Raw genomic sequence first — 21492 nt, 5'->3', positions numbered from 1 at the left:
GGGCTGCACCCGGAGCCCTCAGAGCTGAGCAGAGGGTTGGGAATGGCTGAGCTGAGCAAAACCCGGCAGTGCTGGGGCCAGTGTGGGTTGTTTTAGTTGCTTTTGGTGTAGAGAGAGTTAAACTAGTTCAGGGAGGCCCGGGAAGTGATGTTCTGTAAAAGAGATAAACCCAGATGATGGTTTAACTATGTCATTGCCCTCCAACTGCTTCCACCAAATCCTTTAGCGCTGCGTTTTTTCTCCACAACTGCCTAAAGTTCACCAGGATAAGCTTTAATTGAGGTTAAAAGGAAAGTAAAAAGCGTATAAAAATTAGTATATTAAGGACTGAATTCATTTTAGCTCTTCACGGTGCCCTGTGAGAATTTGGCAGGACTTCATATAATAAAATTCCAAACTAAGGAGGGACAGGACAGTGGATTAATCAGGAGGTGGAAAACCAGGAGAGGCTATCCTAGCAGAAAGAAGGAGTTTGGTTTGTTCTCAGCATAGCTAAGAACAGCTCTGCTCTGCTGCCTTCATCTCTATTTATGATCTATCCTCCAATAATACACTTTCTAAGCAGTGAGGGTTTCGTTTTGGGAATCAGTCCCGTATGGAATGCTGGTGGTTTATTTATAAAAACACATCTAGCACTTGCCAAGCTCAACAAGGACTTCATGGAGAAAAGAGGGATGCCAATGCAAAAGAGGCATGTGATCGTTACAGAGCTGAAATGCCACAATAATAGCTAAACAATCTCAGAGGCAGCCAAATAGTTTCCGTGCTGGCTCTTTGCAGCCAAACCCACCTCACCCTGAGAAGAAATGCGACTTTTAAGTTGCTCAAATACCACAGTCCTAAAGAGAGATATGGGAGCAGTGACTGAAGCCAGTAACTCAAGTCTTTGGGGGTTTGAGGGCAGGATTCCATCTGTGCTGCTTTGCCTAATCTAGAACTGATAATTCCCATTTCCAGGGTAACGAAGAGCTCGTGTGGTGCTGTCCCAGTAGATGATGCTGCTAATGCTGCTGTAGCAATTGCTTGTAAAGCTGTTGTAATAAAACACAGCTGTCAGAACGCACCCCAAGCTGCTCGGAAGTCCACTTCTCATACCAAGGTTTGCTGGAACTCGGGTGCCACCCTGATCCTCAAAAGGGGTCCATGGTTTTGGCTGTCCTCTGAGCAGATAAACTGGTGAGATTCAAACAAATCCAGCAAATTAATGTGTTTGTAGGAAGGCTCGTCAGCTGGATGCAGCCTCTTGACCTCACTGACTTCCAGGAACTCTGCACACAAAAGGTAAAGCCAAGGGAAGTCTGCACAGACTTTGCATTTTCTCTGTAACACCCTTCTGGTGTCTGTTCCTGGCTCTGCTGGGGACAGGATACTGGGCGAGACAGACTTTCTAACACACTGAGGACACGGGAAAGTCCTTTGACCTGTGAGAACTTACTGTGCACGAATTAAGTACCTGAGAAAACAGTGTCTGAGCAGAAAAGCTTCACCCTTGTGACAGCCAAAGCATGGGGAACGTAAGCTGCTTGTGCCTTGGTAAAGAATTTGCCTCTTGCAGGCTGGGGTCGGGAGGGAAAGCTGTGAGTGTGCCCCTCTGATCTGATCCAAAGCGGTCCTGGATCTGGCCACCTTCCAGCAGCTGGATGAGTATTCTGGACATTGCCTGACATAGCACCCAGTGAGCCATCCTGGAGCAGCAAATGCCTGAAGAATGGCTGTTCTCGAGTGGGTGAAACAGAACAAATCAACCCAGGTCTTAGTGCAAAGCATTAAAGGTTTTTAACTGTCGGTTCTTGTGCATCACATCCATCTTGGGTAGGAGCTGCCACAGAGGAGTAATGGTGTTGCTATTTGCTTATCAGTTGTGGTAAACATTCAAAGCTGCTCAGAGAAAGCTCACGTCACTTAAGTGCTGTTTCATTATGTCGGTTTATAAACTCTTGGATCTCACCTCTGAGGGTGACTCACTGGGGCTTCAGCTCTTTGCAGTGCTCAGCTGCTCTTGCTGTGCCCATATCGACAAAGCAGCCTCCCCCACCCCAGACTCCGTGCCCGTGGTAATGGCACTTAGTGCTTCGTGATGATTTCAGGTGAATACAATAGTGTTAAATTAGGAACCCTCTGGATCTCCAAGTTCAAGTTGTGTAGGTGTCTTAGGAAAGGGTTTGGAAATCAAGCTCAATAACTGCATTGAGACCTTCTGAGTTAAATTCAAGGGAGATGGCATTTTGTCTAGAAATCCAAGAAACTGGGGATGTTTAGGCAGACAGAGCTTGTATAGATCTATTTATCATGCTCTTTTGAGAATGTTTTTTAGTAGAACTATGTCAGCTCTTTGCCATGTCAGGTTTCAGTTTTGGGGTAGAAGTTACAAGGATTCAAACTCTTTTTTCTTGGCCTCATTTCTGAGCTCTTACCTAACACTGTGAGAGCTGGAAATCTGTTCACCTTTCCACGAGATAGTTTTTCTGTTCCTGATACCGCTCCGATTACAGCAGCTGGAAAAACATCTTTGTACTCCCAGCCAAAAATCTGCAGAGAAATATGATTTGGCATCTCCAAGGCTGGGCTGATCTCTTCTCCATCTGAATGCCAAAACCCCTGAGGACTAAGGCAGCAGCCCCGGGAAGTGCCCTGTCGGAAAGCTGGCTGCTCCAGGGGCTGCAGGTGCCCTCCCAGACGCTTCCCCACATTACAATGAGCAGAGGAGGGAGTTTCCTGCTCCTGCTGGAGCCGAGCCAGTCACTTTCTCATCATCCATATTCTTAAGTGGAAGAGCAGATGGATCAGATGCTTCCTAGATACCACGCAAACACGGATGCATTTGCAGACTGAGCCGCTCTTGTTTTGAAAGGAAGTGTGAGGCTGACCTGTGTAAGGAGCGGCCGTCCCTTGACTCTCCCTCCTCCCAGGGCTGAGTATTCCCCTCACACCATTGCACAGGCTGTGCCAGCTGCTCTCTGACAGCCCCTCGGTCAGCGCTTACTGGCCCAGATGTCACCTTCTTAATTTCTCCCTTATTTTTTTCCTCATAGCTCAGTGTCTTCCCTATTTTATCGTGTTATGCAGGTCCCTTTCTCTCTCCTTCAAATCCTGCCTCCCTCCCCTACATGCTCAACTCTGTCCAACTAAAAAACAACGTGTCACAGGATCCCTGCCGATCTCTTCAGGCTGCACTCAACAGATGCTCCTGTAACTTCAGGTTTTGGCATGTTTAAAAAGAGGAGGAAGAGGCCTGGGAGCTTTAAAATAGGTGTGGGGTTGAAGCTGGCATGAAAACAAAAGCAGATATAAGTCACATCCTATTTTTTTTTCCCCTGAACCAAAGCAGAATCAAAACATCCTTTTGCTTTAGTCAAATTAAAACAAAACAGTTAAACAAAATACTACTGTGAGTAAACAGAGCTGTTGACCTGTCAGTGGAAGGCACAAGATCATCAGCTGTGTCCGAGCTGCAGGAGAGCTGTGACACAGGCACAGCGTGTTGCCTTGGGTGGCAAACAGCCCATCCTTGTCCAGGGGTTCCTTTTCCACGTTCCACACCTGGGAGGGAAATTTAAGTGTAAACCACAAACCTGAGTGCGTGGTTATTATCTAAAGCTTGAGAGAGCACCGAGGGTTTTGCCAGACCCCTGAAAAGGGGCAGCGTTGCCCATCCAGCCTCCTGTGCTTCTGCGCTCATGGCAAGTGCTGGCCGAGAGGGACCCCCGGCCCCCCAAGCCCTCGTGCGCTCTGCATCCGCGTGGGGTGGACCGCGGATGAACTCCGGTTTAAGAAAAGCCGGAATTGCCTTCTCCTTGTCTTTCCCTCAGCTTCAAACTGGGCAGAGCCACTGCCCCGGCACCCTGAGCAGCCCGGAGAGACACACCCGCAGCGGGATGCTCCCCGGGGACGGGGCACGGGGCACGCACGGGGGGTCATCCCCCCGGAGCGGAACCGGGGCTGGGTGACGCGGAGGGGGGGGGCGGGGGCCCCCGGGCAGGGACAGCCCCCTCCGCCCGGTGCCGCCGGCGGAGCCCTGCCCTCGGCCGGGGCTGGGGCCGCCCCCGGGGCCGGGGCGGGGAGAGGCGGCGGCTCCCGGCGCCGAGCGGAGCGGCGGGAGCGGAGCCGGGATGGCCGGACCGCTGCGGGCCGCGCTGGCGCTGGGGCTGCTGGCGGCGGCACAGCCCGCACCGGCCCCGGGGCAGCGGCGGCAGGCGGAGGTAGGGCTGGCACCGGCACCGGGAGCGGGGCGGGATGGGAAAGGGATGGGAGCGGGATGGGAGCGGGCGCTGCTGCCCGCCGGCTGCTCCCGGCCGGCGTGGGATGCCCGTGTCCTGGGTGTGCGCCTGTCCCCGTGTGTCCGTGTGTCCGTGTGTCCCTATGTGCCTGTGTCCTGGGTGTGCCTGTGCACCGGCTGTGCCCATGTGCCCCTGTCCCCCCGGGTCTGTGCGTGTCCCTACCATGTGCCCGTGCCATTGGTGTGCCCCTGCGCTGGGTGGGGATGTCCCCGGTGTGCCCCTGTCCCCGGTGTGCCCGTGCCCGGGGTGTGCCCGTGGCATAGGTGTGCCCCTGCACAAGGTGTGTGTGTCCCCTGTGTGCCCGTGGCCCCGGTGTGCCTGTGCTATAGGTGTGCCCCTGTCTCCCAGGTACATTCCCACCACAGGTGAGTGCCCGTGAGTGCCTGTGCATCCGCAGGTGTGCCGTGGGTACCTGTGGTGTGTGTGTGTGTCACGGGGTGTGGCTGTGCCAGCTGGAGATGGGCCTGTGCCACGGGGTTGTGTTGGAATGTCGAGGTGTGTGCCTCTATGTGCTGTGTGTGGAGCTGTGTCACAGAATCCCAGGATGGTTTGGGTTGGAAGGGACTCTCAAAATCATCTCTTTCCACCCCTTACCATGGGCAGGGACACTTTCCACTGGACCAGGTTGCTCCAAGCCCCATCCAACCTGGCCTTGAACACTTCCAGGGATGGGGCAGCCACAGCTTCTCTGGGCAAGCTGTGGCAGAGCCTCATGATCCTCAGAGGGAAGACTTTCTTCCCAATATCTAATCTAGCTCTGCCCTCCTTCAGTTTAAAGCCATCCTTCCTTGTCCTATCACTCCAGGCCCTTGTCCCAAGTCCTTCTCCAGCTCTCTTGAAGCCCTTTTAGGCACTGGAAGGGGCTCCAGGTGTCCCTGCAACCTTCTCTTCTGCAGGTTGAACAACCCCAGCTCTCTCAGCCTGTCTTTCAGGTGTCCCCATGGTTGATGTGTCTCTGCAAACCCACCCATCCACAGAGCTCAACAACAACAGAACTCTTGCATGAGGAAACCTTCCCATCTCCCAGCATATCAGGAGGGGACAAATGCCAGTCCTTCCCCTCCCTGCCTCTCCCCAGGGCTTTCCCCATCACCTCTGTTTGGATTTCTTTTGTTTGTCCCCATATCATTGTCATGTTGTGCCACCATCCCTTCCTGTTTGTTTTGGGAGGACAAGGTGTGAGATTTGGCTGGTGAGCAAAGGTTTGTGTTGGGGATTTTTTTCCTTGTTTGGGCATCGATCCAGTGTAGATTTGCACAGATGCTTAATTTTAAACCCCAGTCAGCAAATCCTCAGGAATTAATTGTGATTTTTCACATGCTGTGAAAGTGGACATAAATGCTTGGAGGCTTGTTTTGATGTGTAGGTTTCTTATGCTGGGAGATGTTGTTTCAGAGAGGTTATTTATAAGTGTGCTTGTCCCACTGTGCACAAACCTCAACCCAGCCCCTCATGCCACGTGGAGAAAAAAAAATCTGCCAAGATTTTATGCTCAGAAAATCAATAATTTAAAATTCACTGTAAAAAAACCCTAACTGATTGAGGGTAAGAGGTTTAAAAAGGTCCAAACTGCCTTTTCATTCCTCACTGGTGACTTCTGGGAACTTTTCCCTGAAAGCCTGAGAGCATATCCCAGGATTGTGACAGATCCCAGGTGAGGAGAGCTGGACAAATGACTTTCCTGTCTCTCTGCCTCAGTTTCCCCAGTGGGATGGGCTGTGCTGCCCAGGGACTTTGGGACAACACACACAACGAAAATGGAGTGAGAAAGCTTGTCTAAATAAACTGAGCAGTTAATTTTCTTTTAGAAGGAAGCTGAAATTCTCACATAACATCAAATAGTTCTAGTAACTTGTGGCTTTCAGAGCCAGGCTTTCCTTCCAAAGCTTTTTTTTTTTTTATTGCTTTTAAAATAGCCAAAGTTAGCAACAATGGGTTGTGTAAACTTAGATGCACAAGACTGAGAAAATGTCCAGTTGTGTTCTTTTCCTGGCTTGAGCCCATGTTTTCACTGCATCCATATCAACTGCAGCTAGAAAAAAAAAAAAAAGGGGGTAAAAGAAAAAAAGAAGGAAAGTTGAGAAATTTAATTTGAAACATTTGTCTGTTAAATCATCTTATCATCTGTAGGCTCCAGATAGGAGAGGGTCTGATGTGAGAGACCACGTTTTCTGGCAGAGCTGGTGTCTGACCGGGCTGTGCTCAGGCAGCAGTTGGGGTGTGGTAATACCCGAGATTCCCCAATCCTGGGGAAACTGTGTAAAATACAGAGGGCATGGGAGATCTCAGCCTGTGTTGGGAGTGAGGAGCATAGCGAGGTGCTGGTGGTGCCAAGGACAAAGGACAATCTGCAGAGATTTGTGTGAGAAGCTACAGGTCTGTTGCAGTGGGAAGAAGAATAGGGAGGGAATTAGGAAAGGCAGTGAATGAGAATGGAGAGTGAGACTCTGGGACTGGGACATTCTCATTTAGGATTTTTTTTAAATTTTTTTCCCCCTGTCCTGCACTCCTCCTTCCTATCTTGCTCATGGCCTGTGTGATTTGCCCCTCAGCCACCCAAGGACTTACATTTAGGACTCTGAGCTGTGTTTGTGCTGAGAAATGCTCCAGTTTCCGGCTGAGCTCCTTCAAGGAGCATCCAGTTGGATGCTGAACACAGCCTGGATGAAGCGAGGGTCTCTGGGTACCACCCAGCACATGGTTGGGCTGGGAGGTCAGCTGGGACCCCTGCGTGCTCCCGGGGCACCCCACATCTTCCCTCTGAAATAAAGGGAAGAAATTCTTCTTCCTGTGAAAAATTCCTCCTGTTCAGCCTCGGGACGGCAATGGAAAGAGCGGGGGAGAGGAGGAGGAGGCATCACCCCTGTGAGGCATCGCTGGGCTCTGCGTGGACACGCAGCACCCGTGAGGTCTCCTGTCTGAGCCGCCGCCGGTAGCGCGGATGTGGCGAGCGGCTCCGAGTCACCCGGTGTGATTTACAGCCCCGTGAGTCACCGCAGCGCGAACAGCCCTGCTTTCTTCCTGCTTCTCCCCCGAAACAATCCCCGCTTGTTACGGCAAACATCGCCCGCCGGGCAAGGGGCCGCGGCGGCGGCAGCGGGGACGTCGCGTCCCCCCCCCCCGGTTCCCACCCCGGTGGAGGGGCAAGACAAGCGTCTGGTTTCCTTTCTCTCCTTAGACATGAAAGCACGACCAGTCTCTGCGTGACCAAACTGGTTTGTCAGCCGCTCTGGTATTCGCAGGGGAAGGTTTGGCCAAGCCCAGTGTTTTTCCCTGTTTTCCCCAAGCTTTGGGTCGCGTTCAGGGGTTCTGGTGCTGCTGGAGCTGTGGTGGGTGGTGCAGCCCATCGGCGTCAGGTGTGAGGTGCTGGGGCAAAGCTGGGGGTTCTCAGTGAATTGTCACAGAATCATAGAATGTTTTGGGTTGGAAAGGACTTTAAAGCTCATCTCATTCCAGCCCTCTGCCATGGACAGGGACACCTTCCATTAGACCAGTTTGCTCCGAGCCCCACCCAACCGGTTACTGAAAACAGGAGTGGTTTTAGTCAGACGTGATACAGTCCTGGCTTGTTGTCCCTCAGCTCCAAAGGGTCAAGCGTGAAAATAAAATGAACTTAAAAGACCCACCTCTTCAGTGGCAAGTGGATATTTTGTTGCTAAAGTAGATTTTCAGGAGGGGTAGGTGGGAGAGGAGATTCCCTCAGGACCAATTAGAGGAGCATCCCAGCAGCCGGAGGGGTTTGGGGCATTAATCACCCCCTGTCACTAACACACAGAATGAGCTGAGGTTTCGCTGCCTTTTCGGCAGGAGGACAACCAAGCTCTGTGCTCGCTAATCTCCCTTCTTATGTGTCTCTTTATGTCCGTAGATATAATATTTATATAGATACTTGTACACACACTTAAACAAAAGAGGCGCAAGGACTCTGCCTGAGGGTTTGCAGGGATGTGGCTTGGGAGAGTGGAAGCAAATGAGCGTTTTTAATTGCTGTGACATCTTCTGGAGGCAGCTCCCAGGCAGCAGCGACTCAGTGAGCAGGAGGAGCCCCTGCTTCTTCTGTGACCAGGCCAAAACATGCTCTGGGGTCAGCTGTCCTCGTGTCTGTACAGGGGGAAACTGAGGATGAAAAGTGGGAGCCACCGTGCCCATCTTGGTGGTGAGATGATGCAGGATGCAGCCTGGGGCTGCTGGGACGAGGGCTGAGGACACACCTGGGCTGCCTTGGTGGGTTGCTGCCATTTCATGACTAAAACCAAAAGACTTTTGAGGTGCAGCTTGAGACAGGCATCCTCTGTAACCACAGCATGAAGCTCCTGCCCACCCTTCAGCAGGATGGGATCGCTTCCCTCTGCTGCCGGGGGATGGAGGGGAGAGATGAGGTTTGTAACAGGCAGAGCAGAGAGACCACGTTCAGCAGGAGCCCAGTGTGAGGCTTCTCTGGTACTTAGCTGGTGGAAAGGAGCCAGAAGTTCCCCCAGGAGGGGAGAGCAGGCAGGACCGGAGCCTGCTGTCTCCGCACTCGTGTTATCCCGGTTTCCAGGGAGGGAGGACTAATTGTATTTGCTGTTGGCTGTCTTCCACCTGGGATGCCTGTGGTCGAAGGGCAAGGTGTTTCCTTGGCTTTAGCTCTCAGCAGAGATGATTTCCAGGGTTGTAACAGGCTCCACATCAGAGCCCTGAGATGGGAACGGCCCATCCATCTCCCCAAGACTCTCCTCCTGCCGTCCCTGCTGCAGCTTCAAAGGTTTTTCTGCCCCAGCACTGGCTCCCAGGCAGCCAGATTTGTCCTCCTCTCCCTCCCTCATGTGGAGGGGGAGCTGGCCATATTTCATATTAATGTTCAGCTCTTGGTTTCCTGCTGTTTTTCTTTTCCCATTGTATGGAAAAGAGCATTTCCCCATCTAGGGCAGGAGGGAGGGGGTTTTCCCAGCATGGCCAGGCTTTGCATTGCTGTCTCTGGGGAGGTTTAATGGGCTGGTGCTGGATTCCATCCAGCCCTACCAGAGACTGGCTGGGCCCTGGGGGGTTCTGCAGTGCTGGAGGGGGTCTTGAGTGCTGGTTCAATCACAGAACACTGTGGCATGAGACTCTAGGGTTCCCCTGCACCCTGAAAACTCTCCGGTCCAGGGGGCTTTGTATGGTCTGCACTGTGATAAAGACCTGACAGAGTGGAGAATCAGCACATCCCTCTCCTGTAGCTTTGTGTTTCCAGGGCTACCATCACCCTTAACTGACAGTAGATGTGTCTAGAAAATTTAATAAAATTTTTCCTGATGATTTTGCAGCTGGAGAGTTGGTGGCTGTGTGTGAGAACCTCCATGTGACACAGACCAGAAACCACAGGGAAGTTGCTGCTTTGGTTGGACTTGTAAAGCTCAAGGAGATCTGGGCAGGAATTATAAAGCCAGTGGCCTGTGTGCCTCCTGGTGCTGCTCAAGAGCAGCTGCTTGACACCAGTTGCTTTTTTGCTGTGCACCCTGACTTGTCCAGATGGGGTTTCAAGCCTTCATGAGATCATGGTGGGGAGAAACCATTTTCATGCTTTATGAATGGGACTGTGTTGGGTTACAGGCAAGGAAACAGCTTCAGGTTGTTTCATTTTAGATGCTGAGTGAAAGCAAATGTGTGGTAGAAAAAGTTTAGGCCATGTTGTGATTTGAGACCTGGGATTTTCTGCCCTTGTGCTTCTTAGCTCACATTTATCTGTGGTGATGTCACCGCTGGGATCGTCACCCTGCACCCATATATGTAACTGGGGATTTTCTAATTCTGGAGGAGAACTTTATAAAAGCACAAAGGCAGAGGAAGAGAGCTAGATACCTTCTCCTCTCCAGACTGCTCTCTTAGGGCTCCAAGCCACCCCATCCCCAGGGAGTGGAGATATCCTCCTTCCCTGTATCCTCATCCCGAGTTGCCAATGTATTTTGTCTCCTGGTATCCATGCAAAGTGGGGATGGCATGTCCAGGCTGTACAGTCCATCCTTGGGCAGAGGTGTTGTGGCTTCTCCCAGTGAACAAGCCAATGCTCTCACCTGCCAGCACAGCCCTTGCTCAGGCCTGATTTATCCTGACTCACCTGACCAGGTGTGGGGGGTCTGGGTGGCTCTGGCCACACTGGGCTCTCACTGCTGCAGCCTGGTGCTGCTGCAAGGAGCTGCTGGTGCCTCCAGCCAAGACAGGCTGCTTTGGTGGGAAACATGGCCAAATTCTTTGTCTAGGGCTGGGTGAGGAGTGTGTCCCAGCAGGAAGCTGTGCCAGTCCTTGCTGTGCTGCAGCCAGAGGGGGATCCTCCAGGTAGAAGGGGTGTAAGGGAGGAGATCAAGCTCGGCGCCTGGAGGAGATGAGGTCTGCAGGAGCACACAGGGATGTGCCTGCCCTGCCCGTGGGGAGGTGATGGGTGCAGGAGTGACGTGTTTGGGGGTGATGTGAAGATGATTGTTAGTGGCAACCAGAAGGTTTGAGCAGGAGAAGGAGAAGAAGAGGCCCTGGCACACCTAAGGACTGCCATGTCCGTAAGCCATTCCTGCTCCTTGCCAGGTGACAGGCCCAGGAAGGGATGCTGCCTCCTCCACAGGAGGACTGGGTTGAGGTTGGCATCCCAACCCCCTTTTCCCTGCCCTGAGATGAGCAGGGAGGGAAGCAGCTTTAAAAACACATGTTTTCCCGGAGGGCACCGGCCGTGCTGTCAGGGTCAGCCCATGGCATTCCTGCTGCTCCTCACACCTCTCCTTTGGGATGTGGGGAAAGGAAGCCACCACTTTCACTTTTTATTCTTCTTATTATTCATTACTGTAACTCCTCCGACTCTGCTGCACTAACAGGATGCTGGGCAGCTTGTTTGTCTCCCGCAGACATCCCCTGCGGGGCAGGCGGGTGTGGAGCATTCCTGTGACCCCGGCTATTAACTTCCCCGAGAGCTGGGGAGCAGCCTGAGCCGAGGGAAGCCGTTTATTTTCCTTAACATGCAATTTAAGTGTTGGAGCAAGTTCAGAGAGACAACCTCCATCCGTGTCAATGGCCGATAAGAAGAAGAATGGTTTGGCAGAGCTGATTGCCCCCAGCGTGTCTCCACTTTGCAGCAGCACATCCTGCGTGGGGATGGGGGGAGGCTGCAGCCTGACCCCATCTCACCCCACCCTCCTCGTGTCCACAGCACTTTAGCCTTTATTTCAATCACTGCGTTGAGCCGAGGGGATCAGAGCTGTGAGTTTGGTCGCCTCTGGCCGTGGATGACACGGCAGCAGAGTGTTTTGATCTCCTGATGCAATGTTTCCTCCTACGCCTCCGTCCTGTCGTGGCCAAAAACCCCAAGAGCCATCAAAAACGGTGGGGTGGAGACACACATAAACCTGTACGGGCACAGGAGGTGCGGCTGCTTGAGATGCAGAGGTCTCAGGAAAAAAAATAAGTGGGAATTTCACACAGCCCCGGGTTTGCAGCACTGTTTGCCATTGCATCTCCTTTTTCCCCCCCCCTTCCCAAGCCACCCACAAGCTCTGAGCTGCACTTCTCCCATCTCTTCTTGCAGCTGTTCCTGGAGAAATACGGCTACTTCGGCGAGCCGGGGGCCGGCACACACAGCCCCGCCGAGTTCACCGAGGCGCTGAGGTGGGAGCCTGTCACTGAAAACTGCGGGAAAAACTCAGCAGCTGCAGCTGCCTGGAGGGTGCCAGCACTCAGAGGGTCTTTTTGCAGCCAGAGGGGTCTCTTTGCAGCTGGAGGCTCTCTCTCACGGTCCGATGGTAAAGCACAACCGGTCCTTTTTGGAGGGGCCGGTCCGTGCCCGGCTCCCGCAGCTGGATGCCGGCTGCTGGCACCCGGCGCCTGCTGAGCTGCTTTATTTGCCTTTTATGGCCCGGTGCTCCCCTTGCAATAATATCTGCGGGGAGGCCGAGGTTGGGGACGGCTGGGAGATGTCGGGGGGGGGGGGGGTGAGCAGCCAGCCCCTGCTTGGACTTCTCCTAAGGAGATAACATCGGCTCTGGGAGCATCCCTGGCCTGACTCTGCGCAAAGTCAAGTGCAAAATCAAACACAAAGTCGAATAAATGGGGTTAAAAACTGGAAAAGTCACTTTTTTAGGCTCCCCCGTCTGCTTTTGCCCTGCTAGGAGATGACTTACAAGTCAGCTATGGTTGCGGAGCCAAATCCTTCTTGTTTTATCACCTGGGTGATGTGCTGGTGGTGGGGTGTGAGGCTTGCTGGGTGAAAACCCTGGCTCAGGCCAAATCCCCGGCACGAACATCACTGAAACCCCCCCGGGGGGGGGGGGGGGGGGTCTGGATGTGGGTGCTGATATCTCCCTTCCCTTTCCAGGGATTTCCAGCGGGTGACCCACCTCCCGCTCAGCGGGGTGCTGGATGCCCCCACGCTCCATCAGATGGCTCAGCCGCGGTGTGGCACCGATGACGGGGAGAGCAGAGCTGCCGGGACACGCCGGGCATCGGCCGCCCGGCGCCGCCGGCGCACGGCACAGCACGGTGAGCACCGACCCCGGGGGGCACGGTGAGCACCGACCCCGGGGGGACCCTGTGGCGTCTGGGTTCTGGGCTACAGGAATGCTGCAAGTCCAGCTCTCCCATCCCGGCCTCTGGGGGATGCTGCCGTGGGTGGGAGGTGCGGCTCTGGCTGCACCACATCCATCTTAGTGCCCACTAGGGCTTTGCACCTCTTTATTTTTAAACCTCTTTATTTTTAAACCTCTTTATTTTTCTGTCGTTCTGTGTGTCTTGATGTCAGTGGTGATTAGAGGTGCAACTCCCACTCGTGGGGAAATTTGGCTCTCTAGGGTCTTTTTACTGCTGTTGAGGGAGCCAGGACATGTCCCAAGGAGCGATCAGGTCACTGTGGCCCTGGACAATGCCTGTGATGCCATGATCTGGAGGGCAGGAGCTGGCAAACAGCAAAGTTATCTCTGGGTTTTGCTGAGCTTTGGGAATTCTGATGTGTTAATCACCCAGCAGTAACCACAAAACCTGCCAGCACTGGACTGCTTGACCCAGAGAGTCATTTCACCCCTGTTAAGGGGTTTGGCTCTGCCCCAAGCATCCTTCTGTGCTCCTGTGTGTCCAGGGTTGGGCCTCTTGTCCCTCATGAGCTCCCTCCTGGGCTTGTGGATGAGTAAGTGGATTCCTAGAGAGCAAGAGGGCTGGGGCCAGCTGTGCTTAGGACATGGGAAAAATGAAGGCAAGATTAAGAAAGAGCTCTGTACCGTGTCAGGCTGTCTCTGCATCTGGCAGGGCTGGCAGTGTACAGCCCCAGGAGAGCTCCCTCATCCTCCTCCAGCCTCTGACTTTCCTTCCAAAGCCCTGACATGCAGTCTGGCCCTTGCAGGAGCCATCCCAAGCCCAGGACAGGCAGGCACTGAGGCAGAGAGGGAAGGGCCAAATGCCAGACCATCCTCTTCCCAAGAGCTGGCCACATTTGGCTCACCCAGCCTTGCCTGCTAGTGCCATCCATCCTCCTCTGATAGTAGATGCTCTGCTCCCGTGAAGGGAAGGATGGGATGCCAGGGCCTTGTTTTAGGGCTGCAGCCATCCGGGTAGGTTTTAGCCTTTGCCACACAGGGTGTGTCCTGGTGGAAGCGCATCCATGTCCGTTTGGAGTTGGGGGCTGTCGTCGCACTGTCAAGCAATGGGAACTGATTCTGCCCCCAGGAGTGTGACCAGCTGGCCCTGAGTCTCCCCTGCTGTGGGCTCCTCAGAAATGGGGGAGAAGGAGGCAGAGCTGGGGTTGGATGTCTGGCAGGTCTAAGCTCTTGGCTCAGACCCAGAGCACCGAGCCCCAGCGTGCTGCCTGCTCCGTTCCCCCTGTTTTCCCGCACATCTGGAGCAGATGCAGACACTGGAGGTCTGTCACAGCTCCCACGCCTCGGCACCGGCTCTGGCACCCGCATCTCCCCAGGGCCCCATGGCTTTTGTCCTGCTCCTGGCCAGATGCACCCTGCCAGATGTAATCCCAGGGCCCTGGGGTCCCCACAGTTGCCAAGGGGTGCTGGAGGAGGAGGAGGAGGCTGTGATGCTGCACAGCAGCTGCAGGAACACACATCTTTGCACTCCTGTGTGACAGGAGGAGAGTTGGGAGCTTAGAGGGGCTCGCACAAGCTTGTCCCCTTCTTCATTGTCCTGGTGGCATCAGGGCTCTGCCTCCCCTGAAAGCTTTTAAGGAAGCCTTGGGCAGTAATCTGTTGTGCCCCCAAGGTGCTGCCAAGACCCCTTCCCATTCCTTTACCTAACTTGTTTCCAGAGGTGGCTTTGCTTTCTCTCCCTGAAATCCAGCGCTTGGGCTGCATCTTCTGGACATGGAGCTGGCATCAGGCAGGAGACCTTCCAGCAGGGCCTTATGCTGGATTTGGCTCTGGAGAGTGTACTGAGGCAAGGGTGGGGTTCAAACTGTGTGCCCCAGCTTCTCCTCTCCTCAAAGACGTTTTGGCCCCTCTCCTGGGATTTGGTTGCAGCTCCAGCCTTGGCAATCTCTGGGTGGGCTCTGGTGGGATTTCATGGTGTTGCAGGGTGCCAGGTTGCTGGTAGCACTGAGTGGACTTTCAGCTTTGCTTTGGGAAAACCGTGGCACTTCTCAGCATTGGGAAGCTTTCCTCCGCTCCCGGGTGGGAGAACAAGTCCAAGTGCCCATCGTCACGCTGAGCTTGCCCCCGCTGCAGGTGGGAGGTGGTACAAGAGGCACCTGACGTACCGGGTGGTGAACTGGCCGCCGTACCTGCCGCAGCACGAGGTGCGCCTGGCCGTGAGAGCCGCCTTCGAGCTCTGGAGCAACGTGTCCTCCCTGGTGTTTTGGGAGGTGCAGGACGGCCCTGCTGACATCCGCCTGACCTTCTTCCACGGGGACCACAACGATGGACTCAACAACGCCTTCGATGGGCCAGGTGCTGGTCGCTTCCCCCTCGTAAGCTGCTCTTTTACAACGTGGGCTCTTCCCCGGCAGGGAGGAGGGCTGGGGGTGAGGGAGGCAGGGCTCTGCCCCAGCAGTGCCTCTTAGCCCAGTTTGCACCAGTTTGCTGTCTGGTTTGGGGTCCTCCCTCCCAACTCTGCAGCTGAGGTCTGCCAGTGAGGTGGCTGAGATATTCCTTATAGGATCATGCTGGTGGCCTCTAAGGAGCCCTCCCCATTTGACAGCACCCTCCAAACCAGAGCTAAAACTGGTGCCCGTTTAGGCAAACCAGAGCTGCATGTGCCCCCTGCCCCATGGTCCCTGATGGCTCTCATGTCCCCAGGAGGTGCCCTGGCCCACGCCTTCTTCCCCCGGCGTGGGGAAGCCCACTTTGACAGCGCCGAGCGCTGGTCCCTGCACAGCGGCAAAGGGCGCAACCTCTTCATCGTGGTGGCTCACGAGGTCGGGCACACGCTGGGGCTGGAGCACTCCCCCGTCAAGAGCGCCCTGATGTCTCCCTACTACAAGAAACTCAGCAAGGATTTTGTCCTCAGCTGGGATGACATCTTGGCCGTCCAGAACTTGTACGGTGAGCCTGGCTTCCCTGAGCATCCCTCGGGGCGGGCCCCACCCCGTGTGGCTGGGGAGGAAGATGAGGGAGGACATATGGGGTGGGCACCAGCTCCTCCAGGGCAGGGAAGGTTGGACTTGCTGCCTGCTTGTCTGCAAGCAGGGAAATGCTGGTGCGTGTTTTTTGGAGTAACAAGGGGTCTTTGCCACCACCACAGAGAGGGGGACAGGAACCAGAGAGTGGGACAGGGAGTGTTTGGAGCCCTGGGATGGCTCCTCAACCCTGTGCTTTGGACAAAGCCCATTCCCTGCCTCTTCTCCACAACTCACCACCTTTTGGTCCATCCCAGGGAAGCCCTCCAAGGGCTTGGCCATCCAGCTCCCAGGAAAGGTCTTCACCCATTTCCAGGACTGGAACACGGATCTTTACGGCAGGGACCAGCAGCAGAGGAGCCTCAACACCTACTACTGCCACTCCTACTTCGATGCCATAACCTCTGGTGGGTGTTGGCCAGTGTGACCCTCACCCAAATTGTGCACCCCTCCTCTTGTCCCAGCCTGGTTCTGCTCTGATCAGCTCCAGTGGTGGGAAGGGGGGAGTTTGACTCATCCACAGCCCTGTGTGTGCTCCTGGGACTGGTGGGATCACTGATGCACATTGCTGCCATGGAGTAGAGTGCATCTCGAGGGCACAATGATGGCTGGGTGTGTCAGGAGCAGGGAAAACATCCTGAAACTTGGACCATGGCAAGAATTAATCACTGCAGGAGCTTAGCCATGAAAGATGAGCCTGGAGCTGTGATCAGCTTTTATCCTCTCCAGGCTGGAGCGAAGGCAATGAATCATGAAAGCTGAGGGGATGACTGGAGAGGCAGAAGGGAACATCCAAAACATCCCCAAAGCACCACAGGGCTGCGTGGGGAGGAGAGGGGAGGTGGGGAGCAGTGGTGGGATGGTGGAATGAGGATTCTCACCCGGAACACCCTCCCTCTGCCTCACAGACGCGGATCACAACCTCTACATCTTCAAGGGCAGCCACTACTGGGTGGTGTCAGCAAGTGGCAACGCCAGTGACCCACAGCCCCTGGAGAGACACTGGCCCGGCCTCCCTGCTGGCATCGATGCCTGTGCCTGGTCCCAGCTCAGTGGCAAGTTCTACTTCTTCAAAGGTAGGTGAGGCCTGGGCGGGGGAGCTCCTGTTGTGGCTCCTGCTGCTCCTGCCTGCAGGGCTGGTTGTCCAGGTCTGGCTGGAGCACCTTCTCCTGCCCATGTCCCCTCCCAGTGCAGAGTTGAGGCACTGTGGTGTCCTGGGTGTGCAAAACCCTGGACTCGGTGCCTGCCACGGATGAACCTTATGGCCTGGGATGTATCACCCCGGCAGCCACATCACCCCCTTGTGCCTCAGTTTCCCCATCAACCCGTTCAGGAGAGCAGAGTTCACTGGTGTGTCAAAACCAAACCAGGTGCATCAGACCCTGTGGGGTCTCAGGGAGAAAACACTCCCCAAAGACACGTGGTGGAGAGGAGCTGCGTGTGGTGTTTTCATGGCACACACGGATCCCTGTGTCATGCTGGGGGCTGAGCTGCCCCTGGAGCTGGAATGCCATCCATAAGCTGACTGGCAGCACACCACAGCCGGATGGGGAGAGGAAGGTCAAACCAGGCAGCCCGGCTGCCAGGGTCAGCCCCAGCTTTTAATGGAAACCAGTTGCTGGTTCTTCAGAAAAGGGGCTTTGTTGCTGCTGCTGGGTGGGAGCCAAAGCCCCTCTGCCTCCCCAGCCCTTGCCACTCCCTCCATCCCTCTCCAGGGCTGGGTCAGGCTGCAGCTTAGGAGCAGAAAGGGGCTTTTGTCTGCCTGTGCTGTGGGGACAGGACACTGTGGGGACAGGGCACTGTGGGGACAGGACACTGTGGGGACAGGGCACTGTGGGGACGGGGCACTGTGAGGATGGCCAAACCATCGGTCCCCATCACAATTCCTGCTGCTGCAGTGTTGTCCCAGCCCAGGTTAGGTCCGGGTCTGTCTGTCCCATTCACTGTGTAGGAACAGGGGGAGGTTTTCAAGGAAGCAGCGGGGGGGAAGGGGGGGGGGGGCCTTGCTCTGTCCCTGGCAGTCCCTTTCTGTACCTTCAAACCCCTGAGCTGCTGTGCCTCAGTTCCCCCCAGCCTGTTCCTCGGGGCAGCCCCACAGTGGTGCTGGTTGGGTCACCAGTGGGATGGACATCACGGACACAAGGCTGGCTCTGTGGCTGAGTCTTTCCACATCTCCTGGAGCTGGTCCTGCCATGGACTCCTCTGGGGTGGGCTCTGACCCCCTCCCTGTCTCTCCCCAGGTGGCCGGTGCTGGCGCTACGTGGGCTCCACCCTGGAGTCAGGTTTTCCCCAAAAGTGCAGCGCCCGCGGCCTCCCTCGGCACCCGGACACCGCGCTCTTCTTCCAGCAGCTCCGGCGCCTGGTGCTGTTCAAGGGCCCCAAGTACTTCGTGGTGAGCGAGGAGACCCTGGCTGTGGAGCCCTACTACCCCCGCAGCCTGCGGGACTGGCAGGGGCTGCCCCCGGGCACGGCGGGGGCCCTCACCCACCGCGACGGCTTCGTCTACTTCTTCCGGGACGACCAGTTCTGGAAGTTTGACCGGGCAAAGCTGCGAGTGGTGGCCACCGGCAAATGGGCCACCCAGCTCCCCTGGATGGGCTGCTGGGATGCAAACAGCGGGCAGGTCCTCTTCTGAGCAGAACCTGCTGGGATGGAACGGGGGTCTGAACCCCACCTCGCTCACCGCTGCCTGGATCCCTCTTTCTTAGACTCTGGGTTCCTGTCTGAGGATGGATTGGCAGGGAGACCGGCTGCCTGTGGATGGTTGGAGCCATGGGATGGTGGAGCAGTGTCCCAGCACAGCATGGATGCAGTGGGACAGGTCTGCCACAGCCAGGTGGGCTGGAGGCTTTGGGAAACAGTATTTTTTTTAAAAGACCACAAAAAATACATAAGCCATAGAGACTGCAATCACACCCATTTCTGTTAACATTCAGGATATCGTTACATGTTTTTTTCCAAAGCAGGACTGGGGTTTGTTGCTACTTTTTGATATCTTTGTTGATATTTGTTGATATCTGTTGTTTTCCCACGACCAGACAGAGAAGTGCCTCGCCACTGCTTGGCTTCGGATTTGGATGCTTTTAAATATGAGACTGAGAATGTTTCCTGCTTAAAACAAAAGGAAAAGAGACATTTGGACAAAACTCTGGATCGGTGTTAAGCTGTGCCCTTTATGTGTGCACAGAGCCCCAGGGCTGGGGGGTCGGGGATGCTTTGCTGGGCTGTGCTCACATCCCAGAGCTCTGGTGAGGCACCAGCTGGAGACACCAACACAGTGGGATTTGGGGGGAGAAACCAGAGGGGTTTGGTGCAGGAGCCTCTTTGGGGTGGAGAGAGAGGGGAGGCACAGCTGAGATACGACCATGTGTCTGTGCAGCTCACGGGTAGCTCTACTTTGTCTCTGCAAGAGGCAGGATTGGTGTGGTTTTGAGTCCCTGTGCCACAGTTGGATGAACACGGGGTTGACAAATTACTGGGGGAGGAGGGGAAGAGGAGAGGGTGAGCAGGACAGACATGTCTGTGCATGCAGGCTCACAAGGACAGCACGGCTGCATATTCCTCATTCCTTTCCCAAAGCAGGCTCCCCACCTGGAAACGCCACTGGCTCCTGTGCAGTCACCTGTCATGTCCACAAAGGGCCATCGTGTCCCACAGCACACGGGCAAGCATCGGCTTCCCAGGGCTGGAATTCTGCGGCAGCAAATGCCATCGGTGCTGAGCAAGACAGGGCTCAACTTTATTAAAATGTCCTTTGATTTGAGAGATTCGGGGATTTTCACCGTGCTGGGGTCGTACACAGGTGGGCTGCTGTGTCACTGATGGTTCTCCCAGGACTCAGACCCCAGCACTGCTTTGGGCTGGTCCTGCTGTGCCGGTGCTGTGTCAGGGTGCTGTGCTGTGGTACCATGCCAGGGTGCTTTCCCCATGCCAGCAGCTCTGAGGACTCTTCTCTTCAGCACAACATTCTCCACTCGCTCACCCTAAACCTTCCCTAGAGAGGGCAGGAGCCAGGCTTGCCCCAGGCAGGGTGCCAAGGCTGGTACTTCCCAAGGGTTTTTGGTGCGGCCAGCTGCCAGCTGGGATGTGGGTTTGGCAGGATGGAGAGCCACCACTCCTCCTGTTCTTCATAAAACTTGTGAGTGAGCCCTTCGTGCACAGATACAAACATGGTCACTTCATCTGCTTAAAATCTCAGGGGACTTTCAGCGTTGCCAAAGAAACGGGGTCGCAGCATTTTCATTTGGAATTGAATGATAATAAGGCTTGTGGGGAGTCCCCAGGGGCTTGGAAACCTCTTGGCAAATAAAAAGAACCTCTGGATACATGGCATTGGGATTTCTGCTTGTTTTCATGTCCCAGTTTGGTTCTGGTTTGTTTTTTTTTTAAAACCAATCTCCGGTTTCCTGACAGGGCTGTGTTTAAGATGCCTGTGGGTGTTTGGGGTTGGAGTGGGTATTGCTGAATTTGGCCTCAGCTTTTGTGCTTGCTGGATCAAAGGGAGGAAATGGATCCCACGGTAAACTCACTGATGGTGATGAAAACAGGGAAACTCTATTCCCTACTTCCTCCCAAATTACTGAGGATTTTTTCACACCTTGGGATGTGTTAATAGGTTTTTTTCCCCAGGCTGAATTCATGCTGATGGGGGCCCTCCAGCCTATTGAAGTGTGTTAAGGTGGATCCTTGCTTCCCAAGGGACAGGGAACACCCCAGCCAGCTCCCTGGTCTGCCACTGGCCATGGGATCTGCAGTGTGATGGGAGGATTAATGGGGGCATTGATGAGGTGATGGGGGATTAATGGAGGGATTGATGGGGGGATGGAGGATTCACGGGGAAAACTGGCACTGGACAAGATCTTTCTGTCAAGGCATTTGCTCTGGATGCCAAGTATGGTAGGAGAGCAGTGTCACTCCTGCTCCATGTACAGGAGGATTTCTGGGCCAGGCTGTACCCCAGGGATACTCTACACCTGCAGCTTTGCCAAGAAACAGCAGTCCATTATCCCCTTTCCTGTTCCCTTAGGAGAAAGCAGGCATCCCATCTGCTGTGTGACTGGAAGGTGAGGATGGGACAACCTAAAATCCTCTCCCCTTTTTGAGTTTTCCTCTTCCTCCCTGGCTTGCTGCTGTGTTTCCTGTGGCTGTGTCCCATCGGGAGCCTTGGGGTCCTGTGATGCTACCAGGGCTGGGGCTGAGCACAGCATTTCTGGCAGGGATGGGGTGACTGTGCTGTATCAGCTGCACCCCACTGGTGTGGGGGGGGACCTGGGGGAGGTGAACTCACACCCTGAGCTGTGCAGTCAACCCCAATGGGTGCCCTGGCTGGAAATCCAGCTTCACAAGGGTCCTTTTCTCCTGCTGGGCTCCTTGGCTGGGCATGCCAAACACAGACTCCTCCAGCCTGCCACACATTCCCAGGCAGAATAGCTGGGATTCTTGCATTTCCTCCCCCAAAATGACACTGGCTGGACAGTGAGCTGCAGTGAGCATCAGCAGCTGGCTCCAGGGAGAGGACAGGTCTCTCAACACAGCAAGAAGCCCCCCAAAGCCCATGACAGAGCCCCCTGAGCACATGAGAGGCTCTGTTTCGGTCCTGAGGCTTGAGCACTTTCCTGGTAGATTTGCTTTTTGCAGATGTACCTGGGTGCTGTTGCAGCTCTGCAA

The 21492-nt window shown here is 54.9% G+C and overlaps 1 protein-coding gene across 1 annotated transcript; it reads left to right on the top strand.

Annotated features, from left to right (window-relative positions):
- Positions 1-4109: 4109 nt before the first annotated feature.
- On the top strand, positions 4110-20154 carry MMP28 (matrix metallopeptidase 28). The gene is made up of 8 exons (XM_027664534.1): positions 4110-4199; positions 11806-11885; positions 12592-12755; positions 14936-15157; positions 15506-15751; positions 16083-16232; positions 16734-16901; positions 18066-20154. Exons 1-8 carry the CDS (start codon positions 4110-4112, stop codon positions 18458-18460), a joined length of 1515 nt encoding a protein of 504 aa, XP_027520335.1. The 3' UTR covers positions 18461-20154.
- The last annotated feature ends 1338 nt before the right edge of the window (positions 20155-21492 follow it).

Source organism: Corapipo altera, unplaced genomic scaffold (genome assembly GCF_003945725.1).
Source record: "Corapipo altera isolate COAL_440 unplaced genomic scaffold, ASM394572v1 181b, whole genome shotgun sequence".
Lineage (NCBI taxonomy): Eukaryota > Metazoa > Chordata > Aves > Passeriformes > Pipridae > Corapipo > Corapipo altera.
The sequence above is the reverse complement of the archived record's forward strand: the minus strand, read 5'-3'. Positions and strand labels throughout refer to the sequence as shown.